Here is a 12,360-nt window from a genome sequence, read left to right on the forward strand (position 1 = left end):
TTTCCACACTAACATGCAATGCCAGGATGTAATGTGATAAATTTCATAATAAATATCTTTACAATTTCTGAATTTTATCCATCACAAAAAGGAAAGGCTCGCTTCCAACACTGCCACAATTATGACATTTTGCCTGGCAATTCACTGTTTTCTTTCCTTTGACACTTAAAACTAATATCACACAGGGTAGATTGAATATAATACAAATAATTTCCTAGGATAATTTTCCTATTCATTTCTGCCTATTCATTACCAGCAAGACCCATAGAGCCCAGTATCCAAAAACAAAACAAAAAAAAAATAAAAATAAAATTATGTTTTATTAAATAGTCCCCTAGAACTTGAAAAGCATCATACTGAATCTCAATTTTACAGAAAAAAAAAAAAAATTCCACATAGTTGGTATAAATGAGCCTTTTGTTTGAGGTAATTTTTCACATCAACCGAAACGTTCTAGCTACACAAACCACACATTCACCCACAACAGGTGCATCTACAGTGAAGCATTACTTTGTCACCGTGTTTGTCCTTGTGCTGACTTAGAAAATGTTGGAAGTAGGTCTCAGCTGTGAAGAAACAAGCAAGCTTATGTACCAATTTAGTGCTGAGCCAACAGTATTCCTGTACAGTTTGTTCTACCGGAGCTAAACTTTAGATTATTTTTAACTATAATATTCAGAGGATATAGGTTCAGTGACATTATGATTTAAAGGGACAGTTCAGCCAAAAATTAACATTCTGTCATCATTTACTTACCTTTATGTCGTTCCAAACCAGTATGACTTGTATGAAATGTGTTTTTTGTCCATATAATGAAAGTCAATATGGGGCCTAATGTTGTTTTGGACCCCATTGGCTTTTATTGTAAGAACAAAAACATTTAAAACATTCTTAAAAATATCTTCTTTTGTCTTTTACAGAATAATAAAGATGAATACATAACAGAAATTTCATTTTTGGGTAAACTATCCCTTTAACAATGTATGAGAAATTGATTCACGATTAGAGCCTTTTCAAACATTATAAAGCGTGATGCTGAAATCCTTAGTATGTGACTATTGACTAACAAGATCAAAAGCACAAGCTTACCAACAACTCCCCTGCGTTCATCACCATCACTGTCTCCATCCTCAGATGAACTTGTGCTGGCCTTCCTCTGTCGCTGCTCCATTTCTCCTGGGCTGGGAGGCTGGAAGACAGAGAGAGGACATGGTGTAAGAACTAGTGCTGTAAAGTACATGTACAGTAGGTGTAAGCGTATGTGGGTGTGCAGTAAGAGCAGTGTGCTAGAAAAGAAGGCCACTGGCAGAGGAATGGATTTCTAAATAAAGCCCAAAATCTGTGTGTCACTGTACAACCCTGATTATACCGTGTACATTTGTCTCAGGTGATCGGACAAGAAGCGAAAAATATTGCTATTTATATCTTGTATTAACATGCATGTGTCTCCAGTGACCACTCGTGTTTGGATTTTGAGTCGAGGGTCTCTGATGACCTCCGAATGTGGTTTGAGCTATTGGGAAATCATTTTGGACTCAATTTAAACCTCTATTTATGAAGAATATCTACATAATTATAGCACAAACGATTATTCAACTGATTATTAAATGGGATATTGTGGAAAGTTGATTAATAATGGAAAATGAAAATAAAATTGGTTATAAAAAATGTAATTTTTTAAACCAAAATTTTTTTTTATTTTTCTTCATGATTGTTATTGCTAACTAAAACTATTAGAAATTGTTGCTTGTTCGCGATTCGATTCAATTCCGATTCGATTATTTTGGATGTACATCAGATTCAATGCATATTTTCTAGAGAAAAAAAATCTCTCAACTAATGCTGTAAACTACACATGGGAGTCAGTTGGTACTACTATAATAATATTGAAGGTTAAAATTAACTTTATATATAAACACTTAAATTACACTCAATGATGTTTTTTTTATAATAAATAAAGTTTAGAATTACATAATCATATTTCTACTCAAACATTTAAATCGTGGCTGTCATAACTGATTTATACAAACATGCACTAAATATTGAGGAACATTAAAAATTATAATAAATATGTAACGGTGCATAGCTATATTTATGAGAATGCTACTCTCTAGAGTTCACTTTTCTAGCTGACTAATGAGTTTATGAGGTATATAATGTGGTAAATGAGGTAAATGTGACGTTACATGACATTGTTTACAAGCTGTTTTAATGACGTATTTCCGCAGCTGAAACACTGATTGAGCGATTACACGAGACATGATACGGATTTCGGTAAGTTGTAACTTACTAGGGCTACGGTTAACCGAAAAGTAATCGAAACCGACGTAATTTTCCCATGTCGGTTATTTCGGTTTTTTAATCCTGTTAATACTTCCCCCTTAAAAACATAACTGCGTGTGTAGCCACGTGACTCCGCCCCCTCCAGTCAGTGGCATAAAAGCAAAACACGGAGGTGAACGCCGGTTCAACACATAGTGATGGCGCGCGAGCGGTCAGCCTTGCGTCTTGACTAAACTTTGTCAGTTGTATTTGTTTTATGGTTTGGACATTCAAGCGATTAGACGATCGGATGTGTATTATATCGAGCTACCGCGCTCGCATAGATATATACATATATCTATGCCGCGCTCGCGCAGCTGCATGTGGCACGAACACTCATACAAACAGCTGCGCAAAACGTGAAGATCGCGCGCACACAGAGGAACGCAGAAACTTGTTGTCAGCGCTGTCCTGTGATTTATCACTAAAATAGCTTAGAAACTAGTTGCACGATATACCGATACTAGAAAGGTATCGCGATACCCTGCTTTTAAAAACGGTCCGGTTCTTCATTTTATTAGTACCGGTACTTTGAGTGCCAGCTGTATTTCCTAATGTGCGACAGCAGGGGGCAGTGGGCTTTAAACATTTATTCCTCTCAACTGCGCAACGGCTTTTATGGTGACGAAACAATGCAAAATAATGCCATATATCACTTTGTGCATCTGCTTTCTCAAAAAAAGCAGATGCACGAAGCAATATATGGCATTATTTTGCTTACATTGCCGACAGTCAGGGCAAGCCCACGGACACCACAAAGCCCGACTGCAAAAGATGTTACAAAATAACGCAAGCGAAGGGAGTCAAAAGCATCTTGCCGTCAAACATCCCGATTTGTACAAAGAATTTAAAGAGCGACAGGTTAGTGAATGTGATACCAGCATTATGTTTATGCTCTCAAACATTAAATGAGTGTTATTTATTTATTTTACTCGTGCAAGCAGAACTCTCGCAAAGAGGTGTATTATTGATTCTAAGTTTAATAAGTGATATCTGGTTGCAAAAAAAAATTTAATTTAAAAATACATAAATATTTGAAGGGTATATACAGTTATTTTAAACCAATTTATGCTTTAATAACATTGCTTGACTTATTTACAGTAATATAATTTTTACAATAATCTTACTGTCAAAAACACTTAAATGTATAAAAAAGCATAACAGCAAATAATTTACAATTGTATTGAGCGTGAAAATAATAAACATTAAAAATTATATTAAATCTAACTCTATCTTCATGGCAATGAAGCTCAAATCCAGAAGTATCAGCCTGCACACTGGTGAAGAAAGAAGTTCTGTCATATGTTATTTATTTACTTTTCCTGCTGTTTTAGGTTTTTGCCATAGTATCGTTTAAGTATCGGTATCGTGATATTTAAGTTGGGTATCGTATCGAAGTCAAAATTTTGGTATCGTGACAACACTATTAGAAACTCAAAAGTTATAGCATCTATTTTTTCTACTTTTGAAGGAACTATTTACAACCCACAGCTTCACAATTAATAGAGAGACGGTATGACTAATTCACACACGCAATCACTACTGGTACTGTGCTAATTTATCTTTATCTGATTTACAACGAGCAGAAACCTGTAAGAAATGTTACAAACCATAGATAAAATAACTGCTGATAGTGAGCTATGATGTCAGATCACTCTTTCAACAGGAAAAAAAATATCCCACCTTAATAGTCAATCATAGGCTATTTACAGTACAAATCTTGTCAGTGAACTATGAGGGCAAAAAAAAAAAAAAAAATCAGAAATAAAATAATCGTTCATTAATCGTAATCGAGGTAAAATGTTCAATTAATCGAGGTTTTGATTTTAGGCCATAATCGTCCAGCCCTAAGTTGTACTGTATCTTTTAACATACCTTCAGATGTTTATTTCACGCTGTAACTGATATTAAAGCGGAGAGGATGTTGACATGCGCTCCGTGCTGCTGTTTCTCTTTAACTGAGGTGCTACAGCGATCTGTTACGCCACAGTAAACAGCGCCAAAACAATTCATTTTTTGAATTTCATAATAAGATGGACGTGATTTGAAATCGGAGACTTTGCTTCATATCAAAAGTAACAAAGCACAAAGATTATTGCGATTTATTGGATGGGAGGCACTACATATTCTGTTCATTCATCAACTGAAAACAGACTAGACTAATTGATTCTTGGGATTTAAGAATCGATATCGGTCCATAAAAATAAGAATAGTTTAAAATCGAGAAATCAATATTTTTTACCCAGCCCTAGTAAATCTCTTCTAGTACACAAATAAAAGCTAATTCAAAATATTAATAAATACTACAACCATATAAATAATACAAAAATAACACCTCAACTGCATCTTTAAAATATCGAACAATCTTCTAGCCAATAGATTTTACTATCTATTGGACCAGTATGGTTTTATATAACATAATTTAGTAAATTTTATTTTTGTATTATCATAATGCATGTCTACTATTTATATTTACAGTCAAACCAAAAATTATTCAGACATTTTGGATATATTTTTATTAGTGGGTGCAGGACACTATAGTTCATTTATGTAAGTGAGGATAGCAAAAATAAAGTAAACTGTGACATATTATACCCAAAAATTCTTCTTCTACTACGAGTAAAACTGATAAAAATTTGGAACCAAAAATTATTCAGACACTCTGAACTGACCAGGTTTTGCTTAAGTGTTATCTGACATAATTAAGATTAATTTTTCTGACACAGTTTATCTCTGAGACCTTGTCATATTTAATTACCTTTTTTTTTTTTTAGCTATATTGAATAAACTGTAATAATGATTGAAATGTTCAAGGTGTCTGAATAAATTTTGGTTTGACTAATATGTCTACGCACTTTGTGGTTAATTGTTCTCAGTCTGTAATGATGTTTTTTTTACATAGCCATTTGCTTTTTTGTTATTTTTCCTAAGTGCTTATTACAAAATGCTAGGCCTATATTGAAATATATATATATTTATAAGAATAGTTCAAAAATGAAAAGTCTGTCATTTACTCACCTTCAGATTATTCCAAACCTTATTACTTTCTTTCCTCTGTGAAACATAAAAGAAGATATTTTGAGAAATGTATAAGTAGTTTTTGTCCATACAATGGAAGTTAATGGGCTCCTATGTTATATGGTTCCCAGCATTCTTCTTTTGTGTAAACAGAAGAAAGAAATACATACCGGTTTGGAATAACATGAGGGTGAGTAAATGATGACAGAATTTTCTTTCTTGGATGAATTATCCCTTTAAGAACTGTCCAGTCGTGACCAGAATAGCTTAAATGTAAATATCATGCAATCACAAGCATTGTTTTACAAAATAACCAAGCCAAAATGACAGCATTTACTGCAGAATTGGAGGAGATGCAAAACACTTCAGACAGTTATACAGCATTCCGCAGTACAGAGGTAAACTTCAATTACGAACAGCAGACGAACTATCAGTGAATTAACATCTGGAGCTGCAGGAACGGCCTGATTCTCTCTCAGCAGTCGTAAAGCATCCCTCTCTCAATTCGATTTCCCTGAATATGCCACTCACAGCTGCCACTGCCACCGTTTCAATCAAAATTCAATTTGCTGTTTCAGCAGGACAGGCACGAAGCAGATGTGCGTTTTCTAGGGTGTTGATAATGCGAAACTCTTCATGCTGTTCCTGCATCGGTCGCAGACACTCAAAGAATAGCCATGAGCTTGCTTTCCTCCATATAAAAAACAGTCTCCCCCTCTCGACATCCTATCTGTGCCCACTGAGCCTAATCCCAGGCCGTACGCAGTGGGCGACTCGAGAGATTTCTGCAAGCTTATGGGAAACTGGTCTTTCAAACACGGATCTGCCATTCAGCAGGTAGGCTGGTATTTCAGAGTTACTCATACACTGAGAATGCTGAGCGCTCGAGGAATAAATCATTCAGAAACACAGTGCCTGTCCGACAACAAGAAAGGATAAGGGAGAGAGGGGAACGAGAGCCATATCAGCACTTTACATAAACCCATAAAAGCTAGACTGGAGTTTCTTTAAATGCCAATGGCTATGTTTACATGCACCAATTTTCGTCAATCCGAATGAATTGAATCTGACAGCAGATCTGTTTACATATACTCATTGTATTCTGATTCAAATATCCGTTTATATGCGTTTTATATACATTCCGATTAAAACTTCTGCGCACACGCTCTGCGTGTGACGTCATATCAATCACACTTGCGGAGACAACCATGGACGTGACACCAACAGAGCTCATCGTTATTTTTGCCCTGTTGGCATACACGTTCGTAAATCTTTACAACTAAAGACGTGAACGTGAACTTGCGCACTGTGTAATGCGTGTCAACACTGCACTGCACATGTGTCCCAGAGACTTCTGAATATGATTAAGAAAGTAGTCGCATTCAAGCGTTTACCATTTTTTTTTCCTGTTGGATCAGATTAGAAAAGGAATAAACCACCCCTTCCAATCCGACCGAAATGTAATTCGGATCGAGCTCAATTGGATCGATTATGGTGTTTACATGAACGTTTTTCAATCCAACTGAGCAGTCAATCTGATTACAAATGGATTATTTGGGTGCATGACTTCATGTAAACGTAGCCAATGATATTATTGCAGGAGTAAACAATAAATATTATAGCAAATAATCAAAAGCTGGATCATGGTTTATATCAGAGGTGTCCAAACCTGCTCCTGAAGGGCCACTATGTATCACAGTCTCCACAAAAACTATTAAGCAGTTTTCAACATTGATGATTATAATAATAATAAAATGTTTCTTGAGCAGCTAATCAGCATATTAGAATGATTTCTAAAGGATCATGTGATGACTAAAGTGATGATTCTGCTGAAAATTCAGCTTTGCATCACAGGAATAAATTACACTTAAAAAAAAATATTACTTGTTATTTTAAATTGCAATTATATTTTACATTATTTAGTTTTTCCTGTAATTAAAGTGTACATAACACACACAGTTTCGGCCAATCTCACGACTTGAGTGCCTATAGAGTAGTATAGCATCCTTCATATCTCCAAAAAGTCTTTAGTTTTATCAGATTTATAAAAGATAGATAAGCTGTACCAAGTCTTTCCGAAAACAGCTGAGCTCCTGGAGGCGTGCCGTATGAGCGGAGCTAAAGAGTGACGAGCATGCGCAGCTTTTGCGTAGCAAAGCCATCAATGGTCAGCCAAACAAATGTATTTAAACACACACATAATACACCATCATATTATCCCTGGATAACTTCTGATTCATTATACATTCCTGTTGTTTACATTATATGCACTTACGCGCATACTGCCAACAAAACAGACATTTGATGAGTTTTACTTACCACCTGCGGTTCTGACTCATGACCGAGATCTTTTACCGCTGTGACCGTTCCATCTTTCAGTTTCAAATGATCTGTAAATCCAGTGTGGAACTGGGCCTTGCTTAAAAAAACCTTAAGCGCCGATCCTGAGGGCTCGAGCAGCCGCAGAAAAACACGAGATATTCTCCATTCATGCTGAACAGCTGATTCGACACGCTGATTCATTATGCTCCGAAGCTTCCTGAAGCAGTGTTTTGAAATCGGCCATCACTAAACAAGTCGTTATTTTGTTTTTTTTGGCACACCAAAAATATTCTCGCTTTATAATATTAATATTGAGCCACTGTACTCACATGATCCGATTTAAATATGTTTTTATTACCTTTATGGATCTTGAGAGAGGAAAAGTCATTGCTCCCTATGCAGGCCTCACGGAGCCATTGGATTTCAACTAAAATATCTTAATTTGTGTTGCGAAGATTAACAAAGGTCTTACGGGTATGGAATGGCATGAGGGTGAGTAATAAATGTCAGAATTTTAATTTTTGGGTAAACTAACCCTTTAATCTTTTGCACTGTAGTGTACCATTACTGTGGCACAAACATAGTGGTGATGTGACATAAGATGGTCTCACTGTGGACCCCTAGCTTGATGTTTTTAAGAGCCCTGAAAAAATAGAGTACAAACAAGCATAATCAACAATAAAACACTAACATAGTTTGTGCCAAGCTAATAAATTAAGGGTATTCTGTAAATATGTTGATCACATAAGGACAATTCAGTCAAAATTTGTAATTATTTACATGCAAACAGTAAGTTTTGTCTAGTCAAAAGGCTTTGAAACGACATGAATGAAGTTATGAACAATAACTAAATGAAACACTGCACTGAGAAGTGCCAGGAAAATATAACGACGTATGCATGCATAAATATAATAATGCATACAAGGATCTACTCATAATGAAATTTAACCTGCATTATGAGAACAATAATTTAAAAAGACCAATTATCCTTCCATAATGGTCTATACTTGTAATCTGATTGTTTTCAAATGTATTTCCACTATATATGAAATAATTAGATCTGCTTAATAAATAAGCTGGCTATACATTGCTTAACATTTTCTAGAAAACACAGAACATGTCTATAATTATTTATTTTTGTGACTTGACCACATGTTATTGTTTTTAACCTTGTCCTTTTAATAACTAACGTTAGTCTAGGAAACCTAATTTCACTTTAGAGAGAATGAAGAGACTCAAAAATGACTGTACGAAACAACACAAGAGTTTATTATTGGTTTATGTAAGTGTTTATATCCATGTTACACACAACTGATCTCAAACAGACTAAAGCAGCGCCATCTGCTCCATGTGTGCAGGCCTTCCTCGTAAAACCCAGCCAAAGACATCCATAACCCGCTTTAAACTGTCCTGCGCAGTCAAACATACATACTAGTGTTTTAACGCGGGTAGAAAGATGATGTTCCTACCTCATCTCTGGTTGTAGGACTCATATTCAATGCCGTCTCGGACTCGTTTGACTCGGCTGCCATCTTTCCCGCCGTCTTCCGGAAGTGATGCTACGGATGCCCGCGAGGTTCCAAAGAGGAGCGAAACGCGCTTTCCGTCAACAGTCACACTGCATTACTGAGCATATGCTGGATGATCATCACTGATGGAAAAAAAAACTACTAAGCTCCAGGAAACAGATGTCTTGATATTATTTTTACATTATATTAATGTCTTGAGGCTAATTTAATGTTTTGTCCAGGCCAGGGAAAAGTAACTGAAATGTAATGATTAGTGAGAAAAAAAAAGACTTATTGTTTCCAGGAATCACAGATGTATATGTCAGATTTCTCAGTTAGTGGCACTGGTGTCTATTTCAACTGTGTTAACATTTATCAAACATCTTAGAACAGCCTTCAAAGGAGGTTTATTTATTTTTATTTATTTTTTTATTTATTTGTGTGTGTGTGTGTGTGTGTGTGTGTGTGTGTGTGTGTAGGCTAATATGTTAGTGTGGAGTTTCTTTAAAAAATCAATTAATTAACTATTTGATGCTAAACCAATTGTGAAGTGAATAAAAATAAAATAAAATAAAATAAAAAATAAAAATCAGAATTTCCTTTTTTATTCATTTATCACATCTTAGAACAGCCTTCAAACAAGTATTTTATTTATTTATTTTTATTTATTTATTTATTTACGTGTAATATGTAAGTGTGTAGTGTGGAGTTTCTTAAAAAAATCAATTAATTAATTATTTGATGCTAAACCGATAGTGAAGTGAATAAAAATAAAATAAAATAAAATAAAATAAAATAAAAAATAAAAATCAGAATTTTGTGTGTGTGTGTGTAGGCTAATATGTTAGTGTGGAGTTTCTTTAAAAAATCAATTAATTAACTATTTGATGCTAAACCGATTGTGAAGTGAATAAAAATAAAATAAAATAAAATAAAATAAAAAATCAGAATTTACTTTTTTATTTATTTATCAAACATCTTAGAACAGCCTTCAAACGAGTATTTTATGTATTTACTTTTATTTTTTTTATTTATTTATTTTTTTGTGTAGGCTAATATGTTAGTGTGGAGTTTCTTAAAAAAAATCAATTAATTAATTATTTGATGCTAAACCGATTGTGAAGGGAATAAAAATAAAATAAAATAAAATAAAATAAAAATCAGAATTTCCTTTTTTTTATTTATTTATCACAAATCTTAGAACAGCCTTCAAACGAGTATTTTATTTATTTATTTGTTTGTTTGTTTGTTTGTTTTGGTGTAATATGTAAGTGTGTAGTGTGGAGTTTCTTAAAAAAATCAATTAATTAATTATTTGATGCTAATCCGATCATGAAATGAATATTATTTCTAATCTATAATTGTCCCCTCTGCTTACTTGGCAAAAAAATAAAATAAAATAAAAATCAGAATTTCCTTTTTTATTTATTTATCAAACATTTTAGAAAATTTATTTATTTATTTATTTTATTTTTAATTTTTTTTTTTTTTTTTTGTGTAGGCTAATATGTTAGTGTGGAGTTTCTTAAAAAATCAATTAATTAATTATTTGATGCTAAACCGATTGTGAAGTGAATAAAAATAAAAACATAAAAAAATCAGAATTTATTTTTTTAATCAAACATCTTAGAGCCTTCAGCCTTCAAATGAGTATTTTATTTATTTATTTATTTATTTTTGGTGTAATTCTTAAGTGTGTAGTGTGGAGCTTCTTCTTTTTTTAAATCCATTAATTAATTATTTGATGCAAAACTGATTGTGAAGTGAATATTATTTCTAATCTATAATTGGTCCCTCCGCTTACTTGGCAAAAAAAATAGATAAAAAATTAGAATTTCCTTTTTTATTTTACAATTTGTATCCATTTATTATGGGGGGTTTAAAAGTAGGTTAGAGCACAATCCCAAAACAAAGAAATTTAAATGCCTTTAAAAAAGGGACAATAATTGACTATTATAATTTATGATTTGAAACTTTTGAAATTATTTCCTTTAAAATCGTCTAATTGACAAATCACATACATTATGAACATTATTCACATTAACTGATGTTCCTTTTTGTCCTTTTTTTTTTTTTTTTTTTTTTTTTGAAGTACAAAGAAAACATGAATATGTTGTTCTCCATTGTAAATGAATAATAAATGCATCTGAAGCTTAAGCTATTATGCATAAATAGCAGTGAAGAATTTATCCTATAAAATGCCCTTTTCAGTTCTATTTTTGTAGGTCACATCAGGAAGAGCTTTCCCACAGATACATCACTGACCTGGTTAATTTCCTTTCTCTCATCATAAAGGCACATGAAAAAGTCCCTTGAGCAAAACAGAACAAATGCTGTGTATATCCATGAAGAGAAAGTGTAATTTTGTTATAGACCATGACACAATGCTCATATTTTCCACAGGCTCTGTAATTATATACTCTGCACAATAACAATAAAGTTGAATCTAATCTAATCTAATTGTTTATATGAATCATTGAAAAGGTTGCATTACTTTACAAATTCGTGTGTTTATTGACAGTCAGTTTGCACAGACTGTGTGTTTTCCTAGAAGCATCATTCCGCTCACACTGCATGAGTCATGAATAGCTTGTGCTTTTAAAAATACCTGGTTTCAAACCATGTGTTTGACACTGTAAACAAGCTGCATTTGTCTGCACATAATATAATGACAAAGAAAAACTATTCATAAACATTCAACAACCACATGTGAAGCATTCCTGACCCATCCAGCTCTTGTGTAGTAAAGGTTAAGACAGTGGTTTTGTTTAAATATTATTTCGTCCCAGAGGGGGTTTATTTTCCCTCATTTTTTTGTTTAAGGGCTTATGTGACATTTTCTTTAACCGAAACGACACGTCCGTTGTGAAGTGACCTGAACTGCCTCCCTGCTGCTGTTGTTATTTCCACCTCTGACTCTCTCAAAGCACTTAGTCTGCAAAAGCGTGAATGTCAAGGGACATAAAATATCTGTGCCAGGCTTCAGGCTACTCGAGACTGAACATTTCAGAATGAAGTGTGGGAGAGGACATAGAAGACTGCTGTAGGGAATAGTCACACTTTTTTTTTTTTTTTGGTAAAATGTATAGAGTAAAACAATTATGAAGCACAAAATAATTGATCACATAACAATAATAGGTAAAGGCTAATATGTAACAAGTAAAAATACACCAAAAATCTCAAACCATTC

The 12,360-nt window shown here is 33.7% G+C and overlaps 1 protein-coding gene across 1 annotated transcript in view; it reads right to left on the minus strand.

Moving 5' to 3' along the window:
* The window catches only part of cwc22 (CWC22 spliceosome associated protein homolog), a 57,106-nt gene extending 47,818 nt beyond the window's left edge, over nt 1-9,288 (minus strand). The window contains 2 exon segments of the mRNA XM_048194499.1: nt 1,090-1,189; nt 9,132-9,288. Coding sequence (XP_048050456.1) covers nt 1,090-1,189; nt 9,132-9,194 — 163 coding nt within the window. The 5' untranslated portion in view covers nt 9,195-9,288.
* Nucleotides 9,289-12,360: the final 3,072 nt, after the last annotated feature.

The sequence above is a fragment of the Megalobrama amblycephala genome, linkage group LG6 (genome assembly GCF_018812025.1).
Source record: "Megalobrama amblycephala isolate DHTTF-2021 linkage group LG6, ASM1881202v1, whole genome shotgun sequence".
Lineage (NCBI taxonomy): Eukaryota > Metazoa > Chordata > Actinopteri > Cypriniformes > Xenocyprididae > Megalobrama > Megalobrama amblycephala.